The 23992-nt window shown below is 44.4% G+C and overlaps 1 protein-coding gene across 2 annotated transcripts in view; it reads left to right on the forward strand.

Annotated features, from left to right (window-relative positions):
* cntnap2a (contactin associated protein 2a) overlaps positions 1-22708 on the forward strand; it is a 460034-nt gene extending 437326 nt beyond the window's left edge. For both annotated transcript variants that reach the window (XM_015354892.2, XM_015354893.2), the window contains exons 23-25: positions 13843-14073; positions 16184-16258; positions 17135-22708. In XM_015354892.2, coding sequence (XP_015210378.1) covers positions 13843-14073; positions 16184-16258; positions 17135-17334 — 506 coding nt within the window. In that variant the 3' untranslated portion in view covers positions 17335-22708. The remainder of the gene's footprint in view (positions 1-13842; positions 14074-16183; positions 16259-17134) is intronic.
* Positions 22709-23992: the final 1284 nt, after the last annotated feature.

Consider the following 23992-nt stretch of genomic DNA (forward strand, 5'->3'; position numbering starts at 1 on the left):
GAAGGGGAAAATGAAAAAAAAAGAAAGTCTCTCCAAGAGTATTTCAGTTTGCCTGTTCACAGTGACCAGAGTGGAGCAAGGCAGTCTATCCCACCATGCTCTGTAGTGGTTTTGTTTCCCCACCCACTGGCACACTGCAGCCAATCAGGATGTAACAGCACATAAGGGGCGGGGATACCTGTTCTGTCAGTCATAACTGCTCTGGAAAGAGAGATTTTCTCAGTTCTCAGAAAAGTAATACAGTCTCCACTGAGCTTTGCTGAAGTAGTATGTCTAATCAGTTCAATTGATTCCACCACGCATCCCTGGCACACCTTTCATCATGGGTGACGTGGTTATAACATCAATCACACCGAGGTTATAGCCTATAACCGTGGTGGGATTTCAGTGGGAATGGCTGAAAGACTGGATTGGGCCACAGTGAGGCCCCAGAGACGGAACCAAGCAGGGTAGGGTGTGGACTCTCTCGAGGCGATCAGATTCAATGCCCTGACAACAGCGCTCTCTGGCCTGAAGCAACAGTCACCAGATTAGGCCACCATTTCACTCAGCTAGGCTCGTCACTGTACAGCCGGGCCACTGCCAAGCACTTCAATCAGTCCGATTTTTATTCTTACAGTATATACGGTCGTTCTCTTCAATACAGAGCCTTATAAAGGCACTTTACATAAACTGTACGGCAAAAAACAGAATAGAACAGAACACAGAATATACAATAAACCCAGATGCAAATTCAAAGAAATAGCTTAAGAATTAAAGGCTATTAAAAATGTGTTGAGTTTTCAGGTGAGATTTAAAAACATCAACAGTAGTCGCATGCTTCATATAACCAGGAAGTGCATTTCACAGAAAGGGGGGGACTACCGCAGGACAGGATCCGTCCCCTGATGTCCTTGGAACGGGAATGTTGAGGAGCCTCGAGCTAGCCGAGTGAAGTGAGTGAACTGGGACGTGTGGGGATTGTAACCCTTGAAGCTACGCAGGAGACAGACCATTCAACTCCTTGTAGGTCAGCAAGAGAATTTTAAAGTCTGTCCTGTTAGGCCCTGGTAGCCAGTGGGTTTTTTTAGCACAGGAGAAATATGTCAAAAGAAATATGTTCTCTACAGAACTGTGGAAATGTGTTCCACAGCTCCGCACGGCTGAGGTACCACCTAGTTAAGCAGCAACGTTTCTCTCAGTGTCTGCTGAGCGTATAACTTCAGCTCGGGCTCTCGCTTCCCAGCAGGTCCGCAGCCCCATGTAGTGACCCCATGTGTTTGTGTACAGGATTCATCTGATTTCGCAAAGTGACATTCAGGAAGGGGCACCTCTAAAACTACAAGTCTGTAGGGGATGGATTCCTGGCTTTCAGACCTTGAAGCCCAGCCGGGCACAGACCTCCATCGTGATTGCAATTATATATATAGCACACCAAAAAAAAACACTGAAACTGTTGTCAGCTGAGGAGAACGGAAAGAAAAGGCGATATTGTGTGAAAAGGTGATGTGATTACACCCTCCTCCTGGTGCACATCAGGAAGAGAGGTGCTTCAAGGCTGCAGCTGAGGAGAGCTCATCAAGCAAACTGGGGAGTTTCTTTCCTTCTCTGCACTACAGTGTATATAGGACGCCCTTTATGTGATTTTTGGAGCTGTTACTGGCGCAGACAGGAAAATAAAGATACGAACAGCAGCACTGAAAATTTGCAGGGGGATCTGGGACTGCTGTGACGAATTGCATCCACCGTGTTAAAGCCTGTAATCATAAAACAGCATCACAGATTAAATCAATCTTTAATCCCCAGGCGCTCCCCAATACAAGCAAACAGTAGGGAATGGTTGGCGCTTTTGTTTCTTACATCTACAGACGTTTGACAGGATGTTTTTAGTAATGCATTGCTTTAAATGTTTTATATTTGTGACACATCGTAACTGGTTACTGTATGTTTTCATTCTTGCCAGTTCACATTGGGCTTCCACCTCAGTGCGTGTTGTAAAATGCAGTATCGCAGGTCTGTGGTTATCTATCACTTCCAGACCTGGTTAAGCCTGGATCTGCAGTGGGAAATTGGATAGGTATGTCAAAAGCTGCAAATGAGTATACAGTATATTCGCTCACTGTCGAGGCACAGGAGTATGACTGGGCACTTCTATAATGCCGATTCCCTTTGGAGATTTTATGAGGGCCTACAAGATGCAGGTAAAACTGCTGTGTCAATTCAGACCGATGTTTTCATATCCAGTGATTGCCTTTTACCTGCCTGCTGCACAGAGTCCTGGCCAAATTCTGCCCCTACTGGCGCATCATCCAGGTGGGGCTGCACACAGGTGCTGGTGGAGAGGATCCCCATTACCTGTGTAGCACTTTAAGCAGAGTGTCCTGTCCAGAAAAGCTCTGTATGAGTGCAAGCATTATTATTATCTGTGCAGCTTTTATTTTACTGAAATAAAGGGCACCAACAATACAAACACCAACCTAGTACGCCTTCAAGAATCAGAGCCCCCATCCAGGGTAGTGTGCTCTCCATTTATACCCCCGGTCTCTGATGTCTGACAGGGGCTTTTCCTGAAGAGAGAAGCAGCAGCAGCTCCTACGAGCATCAGGGTCTGGTTCAGACACAACTGCCTGTCCCCTTGCCCTCTCCCATCACAATATGAACCAACCTGCCATTTATAGTAAAAGCTATGGGGCCTCATTCACAGAAAGTTTCTTGTGCAATAAGAAGTGCCTTATCCAATTATATCATTAGATAGATAGATACTTTATTGATCCCATGAGGGAAATTGCAGTTTCTTACTGAGCGTGATACATGTTGACCTGACAAACCCAGAAAAATCCACCTCGAAGAAGAGATTGATGAATGACAAGATTAACTTTATGTACCAAGTTCTATATTTAGACACATTGATCTTTTTGTTTATTCCTTATTAATAATACGACTTGTTTGGGATTTCAGATGATGGTTCGTCACACTTCAGAGCATTTTAGTCTTTAAAAGACTCTGCAGTCAGTGCATGTTGTTCAATGATTTAAGATTAAAATAGCAACCTATTTATTTTCAGAGAAGAACCAAAACCTTATACTGTATGCAGCTTGCTGCTAAGAATCATTCGATGCTATTTTTACTTTAGTTAAGCTCATCTCATGTGGGATCAACGTTTATATTTCCAGAGGTTGCGATTTTCTCCTTAATTAGTTTCTGTGTTTCTTTTTACATTCCAGAACAGAGCACTAGTTATCATTTCTAAGCACTTTCATGGCGCCTGCACAATGCTTTGTGTGGCGGAGCTAGTTCGGACACGGTGCCCTCCCTGCGCCTAGCAGGGACCTCAGCTGCCTGGGCTGAGGGAGGTCTCCCTGCTGTTGCGTTACGCCGGAGACCCCGGTTCGCGCCCCAGGTGTTGCGGGATGAAACGGGCGGGGTGGAGCGGCGGAGGGCAGGAGCCCGCGCGGAACCGCGACGGTCTGTAGATGTGATCAGTTGTTTTATCTGGTCACTAGAACTAGATCTAATCCTTAGTTGGCAGTCACTCAGACCTACAGACAGACAGAGCCTTTCGTGTCTTAATAGGCTCAGAATCCTAGAATACTTTGCAAAACACCTTGACCCAAGTCTCACCCTCCTTCACCACTTCCTTGGTTAGGGGTGTTGAGCAACTTCAGTAATTGCTCTGGTGAAAGACTTCCCTCCTCCTGTGTCTGCTGGCCAGTCTGGAAGGCTGTCACTGCATCACAGAGCTACAGGTGGCTAAAACACTCCTATCCCGGTCACTTGCTCATATCGCGCCTTCCTTCTGCATTCGTCTCATGAAACGGGACGTGTCAAGTAATTGCTGTGCTAATGGAGTTGGTGTAATGCAAATCCCATTTTGCTGCCTGTTTGTTAAGTAGCAGTTGTGCTTGATTCATTATGTGCCCTTTCACCTTCACGGTAGAACCATCATCTGCAATGCAATCATCCCAGACTGCAGAGCCTTTAGTGCCCAATAAATATTCTGACTGCCGCAGAAGACAGTAATGATTTTTATGTTTTAGATGAAAAAGGATTTATCAAGGCATTCGCAGTTGGCCATCCACCCGTAATCAGTTAGCTAGTTTACTCCTGAGAAGGGACAGAGCCCAAAAAGCCTGTGTGTGCCGTCTGGGGTGCAAGGCCAGATCACACCCTGTCTACCACAGGGCACACACTAACATCATTTAGAGACTCAGCCAATGAAATCAGCCAGCCTGTCTCCCGGAGGAAACTGGAACACCCAGACAAACTCCAGAGGAACAGGAGCAACGCACAAAATGCAAAATCAGATGCTCATTGCAAATTATAATCAAGTTAAATAAAGGTCAGTAAACGTAAGGACTTAAAGGGAAAGCCTGAACTCTGGACCCAGGGCTTTGTAACAGTGAAGGCACATGGAACAGAGTGGTTGTGGTTAGATCACAACAAGGTTGAAGATTCAGGCAACACTGCTGATGTTAGTGAACAAGCAAAAAGTCTACCCTGATTTCTCTGATCAATCCAGGTACTGTCTAAATGGCTGCTGTCATCTATATATTGACTTAACCTGTGTCAGCTTCACAAAGGTATTGTAGTTCTGTGCTCAGTCCACTTACCACTCCTGAAACTGGGACAAGCTCCTGTGCTTTAAGTCAATTAGGACTGTGGAAGACTTGACCTCAGTAGATGCAAAGATGTGGACCTGATCATGTACTCAATTCCAAAAGCAACACGCAATCCATATGAGAATTTTGGCATTCCTTCTGAAGCCAAACATTGGCACATGTACATCACTTTGCAAACGTTTTAGATATCATTACTCTTTTCACTCAGTGTTTCCTGTTTTGTGCAGGAAAACAATCTCATAGTGATCTTCCACTGAACCTTTAGTTCTATTGTGTTTTAGAACAGCAGATAATCCTGACCTGCATTTTGTAGTGTGTAAAGGAGGCTTTAAGGATTAAAGATGTTTAGGGAGGAGCAGATGAGGCTGATGACAAGGAACACTTCACAACGCGTCAAAATAAGATTTGACTGAGGAATGCGTTGAACTACAACACTTCATTTTGGCTCATCGTGTGTAGTTTATCGTGAGGTAGATGTGACGTCTGGGCAATGTGAATGGAAGAATGCTAAATGACAAGACTTGTTTCTCCTCATCAAGGTTAAATTGTATAAAATAATAGTAAGAATAGCCAAGTTGTTATAATAGTAGAAAACACTAGTGGAAGCTCTGAGTAATCTGTTGATGCTCATTAACATACTTATTGTAACTATTAATTGTATATAAAGACCTTTTCACTTATACTAGCTGCACAGGTCTGCATTATGTATGTGAAAGTATGTGACTTAAATTGGATTAAAAAATCATGTTTATAATGTCACATTTTGCATGAACTCGTAATAGTGTCTGCCGAAAGGCTGAGAATGTTTCTACACGCTCTCTCACTGTACCTGGATACTTGGAGAAAGGAAGCGAATGCTGTGTTTATCGCCTGCCCGGTTTCATGAATATCAGGGCCCCGTTTTCCTCTCAAACTTGCACCTGAAGTGCTGTCCCATTCATCAGTACTCTCTCCGCGTGCAGCTGCTACTGGAGGGGGCTGGGGAGAAAACCAGGGCTGGATCAGTGGGCCTGGAGCTGGTCCTCTTTCCCAGAGGTGTGCTGTGCTGCTGCTGCTGCTGATAAACAGAAGCAGAAAGGGCCAGTGTCTGCTTTTCGAGAGCAGGGGTGTCCGGTCCTGGTCCTGGAGGCTCAGTGTGCATCTGCAGGCTTTCAGGTGCTCTTTAAAGCACCAGCAGCAGCACCTGAAGAGCTGGGAGAAGCTGTTTAAACTGGTCCAGTTTGCTCATTAAGGGCTGGATCAGCATGAAAAACATGCCGGTCCTTTGTAACAGTTATTTTTGGATGTTAACAAGGCATCACGCAGGTCATAGTTTGTGCTTGGCGGTATTTGTGATGAGATTTTTTTTTAATGTGGGAAGCAGGTGAAATTACTAGACACAATTCAAGATATATTGGAGGACAGAATGCGTTAGTGGTCAAAACAGTAAAAGCGTTTTCCCCCTGAGCTGGCTGCGTTTTAGCCGGCGTGCCCATCCCCCTGGCTCTCGGGACAGACTCCTCAGGATGCGGGACTCTTCCGGGAGGCTGACAAGCGCTGGAGCTTCGGCCGTTTTAACTGTCCTCCGGCAGAATGTCCGCATACCTGCGTTTCTCAGGAGCTGCTTGGAAAAATGTGTCCAAAGAGAAAGCAAAAGGGCATTGTTCTGTGGAGGCCTTGACAGAAACATACGGCTGCGCCGCTCTTCCCTGGTTCCTGCTCGAAGAGGACGCTGCCAGGCTCTCTCTCTCAGTTCCGCTTTGCCGATGGTAGCCGCTGTTCTCAGCGGTGCTAACACCCACACGCTCGTCTTTTTCTGCCCTCTGGATATTGGCTGTGGTCCCGGTCTCGATCCCTGAAAACGTGGGCTGTGCTTGCCCGGGGGGTGCCGGCTCAGACCACGTCAGTGCTGCCCTGCCCCTGCTGGCTCGGGGGGAGCTGAGAGAGCGCAGAAGCTAGTCCCTTGAGGAGCAGTATGGCCCAGGGGTCCGTCAAAGCGTTTGCAGCCCAGCTCTCTGCTTCCCAGCCTCTCAGATTGTTCCAAGTCAGATATGTATATTCCCAGATTTGTGTAGAATTTAACTTGTTAATGGACTCATTATGAATGATGTCAGGGGAAATTCATAATGGGGGTATTCATCATGTTTAAGCCCAAAGACAATTTAAATTCAAGACATTCTGGTGACATCGCTTCACCAAACTGTCTGCACTTGTCAGAGCAGTCGATGTGTCAGAGGTCACAGGAGCAAAAGTACTTTTGCTTTTTGATTTCTTTTTGGATAAGGACATAATGAAGTGTTTGGTAAAAAACTCATTCTGCTTTATGCTTTATGAATATCTTTATACCATTGTTCAAACAATTTGACAAAAATGAGAATGACTATTGTTAATAATCATTATAATAATGCGTCTATTTATTTTTTTGAATATACTGTACTAGTTCGAAAGGTTTCCGGGCCTTTAAATGGTACATTGTGAAATGAAAAAGAATTGTTTTAACCTGAAATTCTGGTGCACAACTTGTGCTAGACTTTTCATAATGCTGTCACTAGATGACAGAACCTCAGTGACAGCAATCTCAAATTTTATTATTTTTTTAGCTGATTAGATTTAGCGTATATTCAGGCTCTTCCAATCACACGCTCATGCCGTTCATTTAGCATCTGTGTAATTACCTTCTCCTGGTTTGCAACACAAGCCATCACTGCATGCTCTCCTTGTCTCGCCACGCAGGGATTAAAACGTATTTTCCTCCCGTCCCTGTAACGCTCTTAAGCCTGGCTCTCCACACGGGAATTACAGCCCTGATCCCCGGGATCATCAACTCTATAGGATGAAGTCACTGAGACTCCTAATCCGTATCCTGGCTCCAGGATTTCCTCTGGATTCCTGTTAATCAGGCTGGAGCACACGAGCAGCATTCTGAGTGTGCAGGCAGACGCTGCAGGAGGAGTCTGGGATCTGTGTGCTGCTCAGCAGAGGGGGCTCCTGCAAAGGAAGATATACAACAGGCAGCAGTGCGCTGGAGTGAAGGGGGACGACAGCAGGTGTTCTGTGGGGGGAAGCCCTATCCCTGCCTCCTGCCCTGCACAGCACAGACAGGTAACGCTCCCTCTGCTTGGCCGTTAGCCCGTATGGACACCAGGATGTGACAGTGTGGCTGCTGCAGATGTGGGGATGCAGGGGGTCAGAGGCTGTTGCATTTATTTTTTTGTATGTTTTGCGTGAGGTGTTTTGCCTTTCTTTGGAATCCGCTGTGCAGATGAAAATGCTGGTTAGCAGCTACAGTACACAATGCAGGGCTTTTTAAGCAGCCAAGTGCATCTTTGCTGTCCACCGTTTCATTGTGAGTGCTGTTGTAGGTTAGGTTTTTGTAGGCTGAGGAGCTGTCTTTATATTGTCTAGTTTTTCTGTTGGAAAGCTTTATGTATCTCCCCCCCCCTGAATCCTGCCCAGGTTGCTCTGTGTTGCTTTGATCTCTTGAAAGTGGCAGGACTGCAGTGAGAGGGCACCACAAGGACAGGTAGCCTGGGTTTCTTGTGGAGAAAAGCGCTGCCTCTCCGACAGAACTAATTGTGAGGTGCAGTGAGCCTGCGGATGAAAAGGACTGCGGAGGTTTTGGATGTGCAGGGGAAGGCTGTGTGTGTGAATTTCAGTGGGGATTTCTTGATCGCCTTTTGTCGCAGCACGTTGCCTGTTCTTCATTATCCTGTGGAGAGATTCATTAACATTTCGGAGCATCGCGCTGTGATATCAAAAGATCAGCCCCTTCCCCTCCCCCCCCACCCTCTCCACACTGTGGAGAAATACAGCAAAATCGGGGAGAGAAAAGGCAACATTCCCGTAATTATGAAAACAGCCGGCAGGGGAAATTAAATACAGTGGTTGTGGTCGGTATGTGGGCTTGTGAAGCTGCAACTCACAAGTGTGCCGGTTCTTGTTATTGGTATTAAATTGCTTCAGAAGGGACTGTTAGGGTTTTGTTGCCATCCACAACAAGCTCCTATTAGTTTCCATGGGAACACCTTTGATCTCTCATTTTGCTTCCTTTTGGCCGCCCTCCACGCACACACACACACACACACCACCCCTCACCTCCATGTCATCTCCAGTGATCTGTTTGACTGGGGGGCCATTGCTTACCATAGAGGTGGTCAGTTATTCAGGAGAAATAATGTGGAACCTGTGGATAACAGACAGCACGGAGGAAGGGGAGAGGTGAGGGGACGGCGACTGCATTCCACGAGCCGCCGTTTCAACTTGAGAAGAAAGACGCCGTCTTGGGAATTGCTGGGATGAAATATCTTTTGTTCGCCATCCTTCTTGTGGCAGCAGCCCCCGAAACCTACGGGAATGCTGTCCAATATTCCCATCCAGCCCGGCGGAGGGGAAAGAGCAGCTTTCTATAAGGCCGTCGTCTCTGCGTTATTGAGATTCCGGACTTCCGTGTTGTAGGAGATTTGCCCCTTGTGTCCGTGGGGGTTAGGAACCCCCCCTCCCCCCCGAAACACAAGCAATCCGGTTTCATGATGGTGACCAATGTGCTTGCAGCAGGTTAGACCTTCAGAACTCATCTTTGTCTTCAAGTGATTGTTTTGCTTTGAGGTTTAATAGTATGAGTATGAAGTAATGCCTTAACCTTATTCTGTGTGCAAAAATCTTGCTGAGTAGAAATGTGTGTGACTCTGCGGCAGCTGACTTCAGTTTCTAAGGGGATATTTTAGCATTTAGGACGTCCTGAAGCAATTTATATTCCTTACTGCACTGACCGGAGGCAAAACAGCACCCTTTCTCCATCCCATCCTTGAAACACAGTTTTCTGGGTTTCAGTCAGTCCCATCCTGAAGATCCTGAAGTACAAACCAGTAATGAACATGTCATTTCATATGAACTTTGGATTTAGTCTTAAAAATTAAAATCCTATTTCAGAATGTATTTCAAAATTTTGGACCTGCATTCTTATGCAGATGACATATCCTCTAGCAGTTTCAATTTTAATTGAGAAACAAGGTAGCGATTTATTCCACGGGTGCAATAAACCTGAATGAATGAATGTTCAGCATCTTCCAACTGGTTTACCAACGGTATTGCGAACTGTATAGTTTATAGTTTACTGTATCAGTGTACCTTCATGCAAAACTGACAACATACATTATGCTAAATGGCTTTGTAAAATCCGCCATTGGGCTATCAGTTCTCAAACATCGAAAGAAGAATTTAATAATGTGTTTAGTTGTGGGATACAATTTTTTTAAATATTTTTTATCCCTCCCATGCCAAGCAGAAACCTTATTTTTAACAATTCAGAGCATTACCAGGATGATTTAAATAGGATTTTAGGTAACAATTCTTTGCTCTTTAGTTCTTTGCTTTTAAAAAGTGATTTACTTTTAGAAGTAGTCCCATTTTATCCCGCTGGGGTATATGGGGCAGCCATTCTTCACAGCAGAACAGGTGGACAGGTAACCAGGTCAGCAATAGAATTAAAAGGGGAACTTTAGGTAGGCCGGATTGTGGAGGCTCAGAGTGGAATTTAGTCAGGACATTGGGGTCAACACCCCCAGTCTTATGGACAGTGCCATGTGTTCTTTAATGACCAAGTAGTCACAGTCTTGGTTTTAATATCTCTTCTGAAAGACTTCACATCCAACAGCACAGTATGTCAGGCACAAAGATCCAACACAGAAACTCTTCTCACGTATAAATTACTTTCGGGTTATAATATGACTCAAAACATTATCAAGGGCTCTTTTTAATTTTAAGCTGACTGTAATGGTTAATAAACCCTCTCATATCGGTCGATATGACAACAGTTTCCGTTGTTAAAAACTGCAGATGAGGGTTGTATTCCTGCTGTTGCTCAGACCGGAGTGAGATAGGACGCAGACCCAGTGAGGTCATCATTCTGTACCTGCTGAAGAAGAAGAAATAAATCACCTTCCTAGGTGCGCTTTGTCTTGAGCCACAGCTGAAATAGCTACTGTATAACTGCCTAGGGTGAAAAAAACTCAATTTAATCATTTACGGAAGAAACAGTGAGACTTATCTTCTGATGAATAGCTCTGCAAAAGCTGCTATCAGAGGAGGTTTTAGAAGTCTTTCTGCAACATGTTCCCATGGGAAAAAACAAGACGTAAAAAAAGCTGCTTAAATTTAGGTTGTTGCCTGTGTTGTGTTCTGTAATTGTTACACCCCTTGTTAGTCTGGTTTATTAGTTTTGAGCAATATTCTCCAGTTTATGGATCGCAACTTAGAAATCTGAGCACTAGTCAGACATTGTCTCTGCAAAGCTGGTAGCATTCTGCTGAAACAACCAAACATGCTGGAAGATCAGATTCCTCCTGGAGTAACCTTTCCATCAGATCAAAGGCGCTGGCTTCAGATGAGGGCTTAAGATGTTGCATGCTTGGCTGCTTAAGATGAAGACGATAATACGTCACTGATCTCTCAGAAAGCAGCCTGTGTGAGGATATGAAAGGCGTATGATGTCTTGTGTGGTGAGTTTTTTCCATTTTTCACCTTCCAGCCTCTTTGTTTGAATGATACCAGAGTCACCTTGATCCTTGCATTCTTACATTTTATTTGGTGTTTTCGTGCTTACAATTAGAAGCCACTATCTTTCGGATGAATTTGATCGGATCCAGCAGTAACAGGAGGCTCAGATGCGCATCTCAGTGTGACTTCAGGGGACAGTAATGGCTTAGCTCTTTGACACTGAAAAGATATAAAAGGCTTAAAATCTGGCGGCTGAAACAAAAACAGCTATCGATGCCAAGACCAAGGACAGAGATTGCTCCTGGCTTGAACAGACGTTTCCTAGGGTTTCAGATGGATTTTAATTTGAAGCCCAGTCTCAGCTTCCTCTGCTGCTACATGTCAGATGTGATTATTTTTTAAAAAGCTGCTGCTGTGTGTATTCCATCACTTCCAGGTGCCCAAAGCTGACTAAGGAGGAATTTGATTGTGTTGGGCTTGTGGGTTTTTGGCAGAGAAAAACTGATTATTTCATTGCACGTCGTGGAAGAAGTGAGGGGATAATTTTTAACTGGGAGCTGCAGATCCATCTGAAACTGCTGGCTTGCATTATCTTTGCATTTTTCAGTTGTGCCTTTTAGGGACGACACTCAAGTTATAATCTACGACACCTCATTCAGAGTCCTCCACTGAATTTTGTACATGGTTAATATGAGATGCGTCCTGAACACATTTCTTATCTCTTCTGTTTCGTCTATATTCTCAGGACACCCCTCTTATCTCCTAGAATAAGGAATACAAAGAGACACCAGTGAGGGTTCGTACTTCAATTCCTTTTGGACCCATTACTCACTAAAACAGAAAGAAAAAAAGAAAACAGAAAAACCCATCCTAGTCTGCACTGGTATTTGCTGTCCCGTGAGGCACTCAGTCATTATTACTGCATATTGATCATAATATAATATGATCAATATTTAACAGCATGTTTTCTTGCCGAAATAACCCCTTACCTTCCTTCTGAAGTGATTGATTGTAGCCTGCAGCAGTAGCACAGGAAGCACACTTACAGTATGAAGCCTTGAGTGTCATCAATTGCCGTGGAGCCTGGCCAGAAGTGTTACAATTATTCAGTTATTCAGCTAATTAACTAATTAGACCAACTATGTAAGTGAGGTTGTGAGTGGAACAGAATCTAGGAGACATCAGGCCCCTCCAGGATTTAGTGTGTTTGGTCTGTGACAGCTGCACGTTTTGGGGTTTTGCTCCACAGAGTGTGGACTTAAAAGTGAAGTGTAAACTGTAAAGTGCCTTTGCCAGACATGAAGGAAGGGCCAGATTAAAAACCAAAGCTTCCATGTGTCCGAAGCCTATGAACAGGCTGTTCTGTGCATGAAACACAAAGCCCTTGGGAAACGCATTACAACTCCACCCCAATTCTCTGCTTGTCAGTAGAATAAATACTTCCGATATTTTCATGTAGGGAGTCTGCTTATACAACTGCAGCGTGAAGGTGCATTGAAAAGCACTAATAAAATTAGGTCCATGGTAATAATCTCTAATTGCTGAGTGCTGGAAAATGCAGAATAAACCTTCCATGCAAATTTGATGTTCCACACTGTGTGCAGGTGCCAATATCACTTTCCCTTCATACCCCTTTATTTAAACGAATTATACATTATATGCTCTATGAATATCTATGGCATATTTCATATTGTATTTACACTGGGGCATGGAGCTTTGACAACCCACAGGCTGCAAAAGAATAGGTAGTGGATAATTCCAGGTGGGAAGGAAGCAGGTAGAAAACATTTCGGCAGCAGAGCCTTCCTCACACCTGAATTACTCCCTACTTCTTTCACTTAGCTGCCACCTTGTGGCCTGAGGTGGTCAGATCTCAGAAGCTAAGCAAGGCTGAGTCAGCTCAGCACTGGGATGCGAGATAGCCAAGGCATAACAGGTGGCTGCTATCAGTGCAGTCAGTGGACCTGTAGGGGGCGATCTTCCTTATAGACTAGAAGCTTCAGACAGGTCCCCCAGGATGCTGTCTAGGAGGCAAGCTTCTTCAGAAACACTGAAGCAAGATCCCGACTGCTGTTTGTAGGAAGTGGTGTTAACCCTGGCTTGCTCAGTCTGGCATCCCCAACGTTTTCTCCTAATTAAACTGGTGCAGTGAAGCAGTAGTGTGTCACCCAGGTGGGACCAGTACTGGTCCTGTATTCACAGCGGGAGACCAGTGTCACCAGTACTGATTCTGTATTCACAGCGGGAGACCAGTGTCACCAGTACTGATTCTGTATTCACAGCGGGAGACCAGTATTACCAGTACTGATTCTGTATTCACAGCAGGAGACCAGTGTCACCAGTACTGATTCTGTATTCACAGCGGGAGACCAGTATTACCAGTACTGATTCTGTATTCACAGCGGGAGACCAGTGTCACCAGTACTGATTCTGTATTCACAGTGGGAGACCAGTGTCACCAGTACTAATTCTGTATTCACAGGGGGAGACCAGTATTACCAGTACTGATTCTGTATTCGCAGCAGGAGACCAGTGTCACCAGTACTGATTCTGTATTCACAGTGGGAGACCAGTGTCACCAGTACTAATTCTGTATTCACAGGGGGAGACCAGTATTACCAGTACTGATTCTGTATTCCCAGCGGGAGACCAGTGTCACCAGTACTGATTCTGTATTCACAGCGGGAGACCAGTATTACTGGTACTGATTCGGTATTCACAGTGGGAGACCAGTGTACTGATTCTACCCACCTTTGCTTTGGGCTTTCAGAGACGGGCCAGATCGACCCGGTCCTGATTGAGAAGTACAACACTCCGGGGTTTGTGGGCTGCCTGTCCCGGGTGCAGTTCAACCGCGTCGCTCCCCTCAAAGCTGCGCTGAGGTCCCGCGGCAGCCTGCCGGTGTCGGTTCAAGGAAAGCTGGTGGAGTCCAACTGTGGGGCCTCCCCTCTCACCATCCCTCCAATGTCTGCCGCCACCGACCCCTGGCACCTGGACTCGGGTAAGACGCCGCGGTCGCTCTCCCTGACGGGGGCTCCCACATGGCCTCATCGCTCTCGCTGCTCCAGTCAGTCAGTCGATCAACAATCAATCAATCCACCAATCAACCGATCAATCAGTCAGCTTTATTCTTTCTGAACACTTTTCAAAACACAGCACTCTCAGGGCATTTTACATAAACTGCGCAGGAAAAGCCAGTTCCAGTACTCTCACCCGAAGGAGACACACTGCCAAGCGGTTGCGAGGGACCCCTTGGATCCAAGCAGCATAAAATACCAGCCAGGAACTTGAGAAAATTGAAATTTTCCAACACTTTTCCAGTGTGAAACACTGCTTCTTGTAAAACTTTCAGGTTTGGAGGCAGTGTCCCTGGGCAGTAATCACTCTAAGTGAGGCTTAGCGGCTGGGTGTAAATTAAATGGCAGTTTTCCCTTTTCCTGTGTCCTGAGAGCTGAGAGTTCTTTTCCCCTCTATAAGAAGACAAATTAGTATTAGTATTAGTATTAGTATTAGTATTAGTATTAGTATTAGCATTATGTGCTGTCATAAGGTCCACTGCGTGTGTTTGGTAACGGAACAGAAGTGGTTATGAGAAAGCAAAGGGGGATACTGGTCTGTGACTCCAGTACATGAATATCTAGCTGCCTGCACATGATTCTATACGACTCCAGTAGTTCAAACACACATGTTGCGGTATTTTCTTCAACACCTGTCTTGCCCCAGCACTTCCATGAAATAAAGACCTGGCTGAAGCGGTCCTGAAGAGGTCATTGCAGGAGTGTCCCATAAAGCAGTCATGGAAAACTTTATTTGCTAATGGTCTGATCCAGGCCAGGTTTTTTTTTTCGTTCACTAGTTTTCCGAGCAAATGCAATAAAGAAATATGTCCTCTTCATTTTTAATGGGCATGTTACATAGTAAAAACACGACTGCTCTGAGAGAACAGAGACTCCAGTAAACGTGAAAATTGATTAGTGTTGTTCCCAGGGGGTGATAGCTATTAAAGCTCAGGTGAAGGAGATGATTGATCATCTTGAGTATTTCTCTGACAGCGTGCACTTCAAGGTATCGATTGTGCACTGAGGGCTTAGCCAGGAGGTGTCTTGTCAGTCTGCGGAAAGACTGACACTGCGGCTGCAGATTGATTTCAATGCCAGAGAGACTTTCAGTTCTTACAGAAAAAGCTTCATCAAGCCTCTAAAGTGGCACTTTTTTAAAATCAAGGTGGTTTAACATATTGACACACCCTGCGAGGAACAGAATTCCAAACATGAACCACAGTCGCCCTGAAACAGTGGACTGTAGAGTCACTGAACATCAGCCCATGACTTGACTGATGGCATCTTGGAAACTGGATAAGTTTAGTCTGTGTCCAGCCTCTCACACTCCTATGAACACCAGACACCAGCGAGATGAAAGAGCGCAGACGTCACCCCATGTGTAAACGTACAGTATTGATTAAAGCTGCAATAGACAGACCGTAAGTGTCCGATTTCAAATTAAGTAGGGGGAGCTAGCATGCTGAAATCTAAGCTTTCTTTTTTTAAAAAAAAAGTCAATGAAGGTGCTGTAGAGAAAACGCACGACTTGCCTTCGAGGAAGAGCGTGTCGGCAGGGCCGTGCCAGTCGCCCAGAGAATTACTCTTACCCAGGTCACTTCTTCCACTCCCACTCCAGACATCTGCCAGGCGCTCGGAAGCCGTGCTGTCAGCTCGTGCTGCTCATTTCCCCCTCCTCTACTTCGCCGTTCACTTTGTTTTTCTGTCTGAGACGGGTCTATTGCCAAGGGAGGGCTGTTTTGGGTTTCTTCCTGGGCGCCGTGACTCCCTGTTCCTGCCGCTCGTGTGCATCTGTGTCCACCTCCTTCAGCCCAGACTCTGTCTTTCAGTATTGCACTTTCTCATCGGGGTTCAAGCCGCCCCATCTAGTTCTCCTGGAGCTCTGATTAAGAAGCATCATCAGTGATGTCGGCTTGGAAACCTGGTAACAACACAAATCCATTGAGAAAAACTACAACTGTGGTCAATCGAGTTAGTTACACTTCTTCTTGTTCATAGCCTGTGCTCTCTTCCCTCTGCAGACTCAGCCATAACATTCTTTTAATCTTGCAGCCAGCGCCGATTTTCCTTTTAATGAAGAAAGGGTGATACCAGATGGAGTCAACAGAAACTCTGCCATCATTGGAGGTATGTTGTCTAGCAATCTGGACAAAGCGTTGGAGAGGAATAGTTACATAGCTCTGCTACTGTATTTGTACCTGCAGCTCAAAAAAATGTATAGAGTCAGTCTGTCACAGGCTTGTGACAAAAATAAGTTACATTTCTAGAGTATCTATTGTATGTTTTAATATTACATATCATATTGTTACAAACTAGCAGTAACCTGGGTGTTAGGTAAAATGTGAGGCACGTGAGTACTTTTTATTCTGTGGATAAGCTCTGGTGAGAGAGTAATAAACCAGGCTCAACCTTAACAGACAGGACAAACAGATATCCATTAATAATAATTGCAACTCTATATAACTGTTTCACAAAGGTTACGCTAAAGTCCGCTGTTTACAAACAGTGTGTTCCAGAGTCTTATTTCATATAGGCCTAAAAAACAGAAAACAGAATTCTTAATTCTGCTCAGATAATCCCAAAACACATTTGAAACGCCTTAAACACGCCAAACAGACACACAATTTGCGTCCTAACGAAAACGGATACTACTCTAGCTTAATCTACCCCCAAAGTGAATGTGATTTGACATTATAGCAGCATTATATACTAGATGTTATCATTAAACGTCAGCTGACGTGATACTGATGATGGAGAATATAACTGCAGTGAAATCGAAAGCACCAGAAGCTCGCCCACGGTTTGCTCTCGCAGAGGTTGCCCAGCTGCCTCGATCCCAGAGTGCACTGGGGGAAGGCCGCGGCTCCGCGTACACAGACGCTGCAGTCGCCACGGCGGCCGGCTGAGAGCGCGGTTCCTTCCTCGCGGCTGGGGCGGTGAGCGCCGCGGGCGGGGCGCGGGGGCGCCGCCGTTCCTCAAAGCCAGTCTTGCTGTCCCCCGCAGGGGTCATCGCGGTGGTCATCTTCACCATCCTGTGCACGCTGGTGTTCCTGATCCGCTACATGTTCCGCCACAAGGGCACCTACCACACCAACGAGGCCAAGGGCGCCGAGTCCGCTGACAACGCCGACGCTGCCATCATCGGCCACGACCCCAACTTCACCGAGACCATCGACGAGAGCAAGAAAGAGTGGTTCATCTAGCGGGACAGCGGCAGGGAGGTGTGGGTGGGAGGGGTGGGTGGGGTGGCAGGGTCTATCACAGCGCTGCCAGGGCCAGTTGGGGAAGATCGGGAAGGAGAAAGAGCAACCGGAGGCGACTGAAGACGAACTGCGCATTGTGACTGGCTTGTCTCTAACCGTATTTACGTTGTGTTTGGGAGTTTGAGGAGTCCTTTGAATATTTAAGCACTGAAAATCTGGAGGCTTACCATTCTGGACGTGTTTTTTTTTTTTTTTTTTCAAGCTGAGAAAGGAATTGAACCAACAGTGAAACAGAGTCGTCAGCCAATTCCTCAATTGGTCACCTTTTTCTAAAGGGAAAGACAAACCGATTTTTGCATCTTTATGGACTGCCAGCACTTAAGCAAATTTCGTCCTTAAGCTTCCAAACTTAGTATTCCGTACATTCAAGAGAAAAGTGTTTAAAAAAACAATGTATGCCAAATGCCCAGTGTAAATATTTTTATTTAAAACATAATACATGTATAAAATAGAGATTTACTTTACAAAAAATGACATTTAGATTGTATTTTATAGGGTGTTGCAGTCATGACTGAGAGAAGGTCACTGGCATGCTACAGAAATTTGAAAGCGTTCAATGCACCGTTTCTTTCTTTTGGACTCCATACGATTCTGTATTTTCAGCGGCCAAAAACTCCAATTTTTTTGTTACCCTCTCTTGTGGAATCATTACTGTTGGGCTCTGAAAGGCGCAGAAGAGCAGTAAGCGCAGCTTTTGGTGTTTGTTTTCTCTCGCTCTCTATCTCGGCGCAATTCGAAGAATTTTACGGCCGGTTATTCTTCCACATGAGAATCTGGGCAGAGGGGGGGAGTCTGCAAACCGCAGAGTGAATTCTCCATGAAACGTTGTCCTGCACCGTACACGTCTACAGAGGAAGTTTTGTTGCGAGAACTTGGCTCATTCCAAGGGGCCTCCCAGCCTTTCATTTTGTGTGACTTCTCACTGTACAGATATGAGGGTCTAAGAAGACCTCAGAATAATTCCGTTAGAAGGACACCTTGGAATCAAGAAATACGTGTACTTTTATTTTACAAATTGCATGCAAACAAATGCAATATGAAGATCTACTAGTGCTCACAAGCCACTACAGTCCATTACTCTTCTATCCTTGCCTAATTATAATAACCACTTAGTGAAAGAAATTCAATGTTGAACCTTTTATCTTTTTTTAACAATCTTATTTGATTCTAAAAAAAATATTCCTTTCGACCCGTACTGCTTCAATTGCGGTCTGCTGTCAAGTTACCGGCTTCCTTGGCTTTATTTGAAGTTTTATTCAGGGGTGGCTCTTTCTTGATAGGTTGATAAGAACATTTTGATGTTTTTTTTAGTCTGATAATCACCTGCACTGAATCCCGACTGCGACAGCTTGGCTTTCAGTGCAAACAGGCACTCCGCACGTGTCTGGTCGATTAAATGCCGAGTTACATGTAACTCTTAGCTTCCGTTTTAAATTTGACATTGTAAAAAATAAAACACTTGTTCTCCATGCTCTCAAATGCATATGCCTCTATTTTCCCCCAGTTTCCAATAGCTCGCCCATCCGTGCTGCAGACTGTGCTTGTGTGTATGATCACGATCCTAGCTTTCCACCCAAGGGAAACTGCAGGTGGAGAGTAGAGGGGAATAAGGAAACACTGTGGGTTCTGAACTGCTGGCATTACCAGTGACAACAAACTCCTGGTTTGCGTCAGGGTCAGTTTCCCTCTGATGCCTGTAGTATAACGACAACAGATTGTTTTTTGTTTGTAATCCTACATCAGGTGGATCTTGGATATACCAGCTGACCACCAGGAGTGCAACAATCTCCTAGCTTGTGCTTCACCAGAACAATTTCTGTTTCCGTCCTGTGAGCAGGCCATACGTGTCTCCATGGCAAAATTCAGACCAAGAACGTAACTACAGACAGCACTGGCGCCTACTGTAGCTGAAGCCCTCTTTCAGCCAAGCCCACAGTAGGAATCAACAGGGAAGCAATGATTCCACAACAAGGCGGAGTGTTTGTGCACAAAAGATGAGTGTATTGTGGAAACAAGATTATTCATCTTGTTGGAGAAAGAAAGGGACTGTAGCCCCTTCACAGCAGCCTGTAGGCTCTAACAGGAAAACCCAGAGTTCATTTATTTTAAGAGGAAAATATTTTTTTCTCATCTGCCCACCCTGCGAATTCATACAGTACCTGTTATTGATAACTATAAGTGGTGTTGGAATTTTTAAAAGGCTTTTTCTTCCGTAATATGTTTCTGTTATATGCTAAAAAACACATTCACAGTAACTGCATTTGGGTTCTCCTTTTAATGTCCTGCTGAGAGTGCTACTGAAAATGCTGTGCTCTCTGTGTAATTTTCAGATCTTTCCTGTAGTTGTTCCTCGTATTGTTTGTATTGATATTGGGGTTCTGGACCTGCTGCTGACTGAAGTAATTCCAGTGAAGCAAAAATATGGATGAAACAGAAAGGTGAAAGACCTGAAAATGGATTGCCTACAACAAGACAGGGGCTTTCTCTGCTTGGTGGAACTCTAGGTTGAGTTTTTAATGTCCATTTGTGACAAACTCATCACACAACCGGATCAATGTTGGACCTCCAGCAGTGACCCACACAGAGCAGATAATGGACTGAAGTGCCCTGGTTCTTGACACTTTAGCTCAGTTAAGAATGAGAGGTCTAGACACCTCTGTGATGAGCAGCAAGTCTGATTTCAAGGTCACTTAAAAACTCTGGACACGTCACTCCTGCACCGAGCAGACAGATTATCTGCTTGGGCTGCAGACGGCATTAGTCACACAGTGTCAATTTCCTGATACATTTATCCCTGCCAGAATACATGCTAATTATAACGTATCAGTGTTTCCTTGCTAGTTTACACAGAGGTGGAAAAAAGGAGCAGCATGACCCCAAAATGCAATTTTTTATTTTGATCTCAAATTTTCTCTCTTCATTTTGAAACATCGATTTTAAAGCTCATATCTGTGCCGTCATTACCATTACTTTTTTTTAATGCAGATTTACTTCCAATTCCTAGGGAAGACGTTTGTCCTTTCACAAGTACTGGCAGGAAATTATATGACAATGCATTTTAACACATACCAAAATTATTTCTTAAGAAGCCTAAATTCTTTAATTCTGTTAGTCAGACATATAACTAAATCCCTTGTCTTTCACGTCCAAGACAGATGTTCCATCAGCCAGGGCACTTGAGGTCTGTATAAGAATGATGTCATTATAGTTTCCCACTTATTTTAATTTGGATCTGTTGTTTTTAACAGATCTATTGGAAGTATCAATCTTGGGTTTGTCTCCAGAAATAGCAACAAGCCACAAAAAAGAGCAACTAAAGAACTAACAGTTGTGCATTGATATATTTTTATGTGCTGCTTTATTTATGTTTTTCACAAAATACAAAGTATTGTTTTTTAATATTAGGGCTTGTGTTATTAGTTGATCTGAAAATATTGTAACGCAACAGGGTTCAAGTGGGCGCCCTCGCCTGCTGCCTACACAGGTCGGCCCTGCACCGTCAGGGGCACGAACCCAGGCCTCCGGCGTCATTCAACAGGGACCCAGCCTGGTGAGCTAAAGAGATCTCTCCCCAGCCCAGTGGCTGTGGTCCTGCTATCACAGGGAAGGGCGGTGACGTCACCACTCTGGTGAGCCGGCTCTTACACAGTGCCTGTCGGGCGTATGCGTTACAATATATATACCTGAGAGTCAGTCTTACAGTTTTATACATTCAGCTAGTTGTTCATACTGGCCTACAATCGAACAAAAGTCTGCAGGTGTGCAATAGTTAATGAGTTTTCATATGAAAACTGTAGGAAGAGTATTGCACAGGTTAGTTGAAATTCTGTCAGACCTGGGATAATTGTTTTCATTGTTTTGTTTTCCCTAATTATCTAAAATCACACATACTGTAAGGACACAATCAGTACAGCACAGCTGGATTTGTACAGTGGTTATTTAAGACAAATCTGTGTTTGATTTCACAATGTGTATATATATTTTCTACAGAGAAATTTTGTAAATAATTATAACCCCATCTGAGTATCATGCATCCTGGGTTAAAGCTGTTTTTGGAAGGGGGCGAGTATAAAGGCATAAGAATTTGCCCTGTGGGATTAATCCGAGATTTGTACAGTCTCACGTTTAAAGTCGCTGGCAGCCGGGGTAGAAAAATATAAAATTGCGTATTTTAGGTCATCATTTTTAATTTGTTAAGCCAATGTCATTTGGCTATTGTGGGCTTGCAAAACACGTTATCGGAGCCAAGAGGGCGTGTGTTGTTTTGGCTTTGGAAAAATGAAGTTTCACTGCGTGCCACTGTCTTGATTAGGATAATAAGGACTTGCTGAATTAGGCAGAACAAAGAGGCATGCTGTTCCCTCTTCAAAAATCCATCTGAAGGAATGATTCTCCACATAGTTTTTTAATTCTCATTTCTCCATTGGGCAGAAATTAAAAAACAAAACCCAAGCTATCTGAAGTTTAAGTGGTTCTATCCAGAAAAATAAAAAAATATATATCACAAAGTATAACTATTATGTATGTAAAACTTTCAGCCATCATAGTTTATCCTTAAAAACCTTTTCTTTATATTACTTGAATACAGTTAAGCCAGACAAAGCAAAGTCTGTTAACAATGTTTTCTGTTGGGCAGGGCGATAGTTCATCACTAAGCCTGATCATCATAACTACAGGTTTATCTGAACGATTTTAAGACAAGAGGACTGTGGTTTGTTGCTTGTGTATCCATGCTCTCCATCCAGTTTTAATGGCAGCATGACCACTATGTGGAATTCTGTACATACTGTATTGTAGACTCTAGTGAAGGTCACATATATACTCTGTAGGAGATATTTTTTAACTTTCCAATAATGGAGACAAGGCAGAATTAAACCCTTTTTTAAAAAAGTGCTACTGAATAAACTAAATAAATCATTTTATTATATTTGAATGGTTCCACTTCTAAGCAGTGATGACAGACAAATCAATTGCAAGCAAATCACGAGCAGTTTATTTATATTTATTAAAAAAACATATCTGGGTAACGAGACTCTTCCTAAGATTTAGAAGAGATGAAAACGGAAATACATTTTACGGGAAAAAGGGGCAGAGCTGCTGTTAGTGGCCAGAAATATTTTAATCGTCAGAAGACAGAAGTGAAGATCATTATTGTTGAAACCCAAATCCATCCAAGAGAGTTGTCGTCTCTTTAAGAGAGGAGTGGAGTTTGTATTTTTATTTATTTAAAGTGCTTACATAATCTGTCAGGCCTTATTTGGAGTATGTAATGTGGTTTGGTATAAAGTAACAACATTAAAAGAGCCTTGCCATAAATTAATTGTGACCTGTGTTGTCTGTTGCATTAAACAATATTACCGCTTTTTATTATTAACTTTGTATAACATGCATAGAAAATGCTGAATTATTGGCATAAAATAAAGTCTCAGTTTTAGCCAAAAGGCAGAAAAGCTGACGTTGATTCCTTTTATTGCAATCAAATTAAAAAACATCCCTCTTATTGCATAAATTTATATGTGGCACTTACTGTATTTATAATAAAATAAACACCATTTAAGAAGAAGGCGGGAGTTAAGAGCATCATGGGTATGAATATTAATCGCTTCTCCGTTCAATCAGAATGCTGCAGGAGACGGAGCTTCAAGCACAAATAGAACAAGAGCAGTGAATGGAGAGTGAATGGTCGCGTTGTGATTGGACGACAGGCTAATTAATATTCATGTCCATGATCCACTGCGCCCGTGCCGCTCTTTGGTATATACCTAGAAAGAGATGCAAGATAACCCCTGTCACTAATCTATATATATTTATAAAATGCAACATCCGAATACATGCGTCTAGATGTGCAGTGCGAAGGGCGGATGAGATTGTGTCAGCGGGGTGCTCTTGACTTGCTGTGCAGGTGGGCCTTTGAGGGTCGATTATCAGCCTCCTCCCCCTATCTTGAGCACGCTAGCTGGCAGGCTGGCTGGTGCCTGCCCTGCTCTGGGAATTGGGGCTGAGCGGTAGCCGGAGAATTGGGGGGAGGAGGGCACAACAGCCAGCAGGACAGGCAGCCTGCAAACGAGTAGGTGGACACAGAAAAGACGAGGGAGAGAGAACAGAGGCTGTGAATATTTACGGACCACGCAAGCCAATTGATCAGAATGCGCCCGTCTCTCCAGGTCAGTAGTCTTCCTGCAGTCCCGCTCTGGCACCTTTAAAGAGACGGCTTATTTGATCACGGCGGGGAGGTTGTGGGTTGGTGGTGTTGATCCGGTGTGTGCGCTTCACCCCTGGAGAGCAGCCCACCCGCCCTGGGAGAGACGAAGAACCGCAGCGTCAGCAGCCGAATTCAGGGCCAGGTTAGTCGGCGCAGAAAACATTAGCAGCGGTAGGCAAGAGAAATGGAGATGCCAAAACAGCTCCAGGACAGGAGGACATCAGAGCCCCCACACAGACACAAAATGAGCCAAAGGGATGCTGGGAGGCTTCAGCAAGGACTGCTGGGAAGGAAAGCCCCGCACTGATACACTCGTGGACAGGTGATCGGCAGAAGTTGAGGTATTGACTTTCTCCCCAGCTGCGACCCAGGAGCGCTGTATAAATGGCTGACCCT

This window comes from Lepisosteus oculatus, chromosome 6 (assembly GCF_040954835.1).
Source record: "Lepisosteus oculatus isolate fLepOcu1 chromosome 6, fLepOcu1.hap2, whole genome shotgun sequence".
Classification (NCBI taxonomy): domain Eukaryota; kingdom Metazoa; phylum Chordata; class Actinopteri; order Semionotiformes; family Lepisosteidae; genus Lepisosteus; species Lepisosteus oculatus.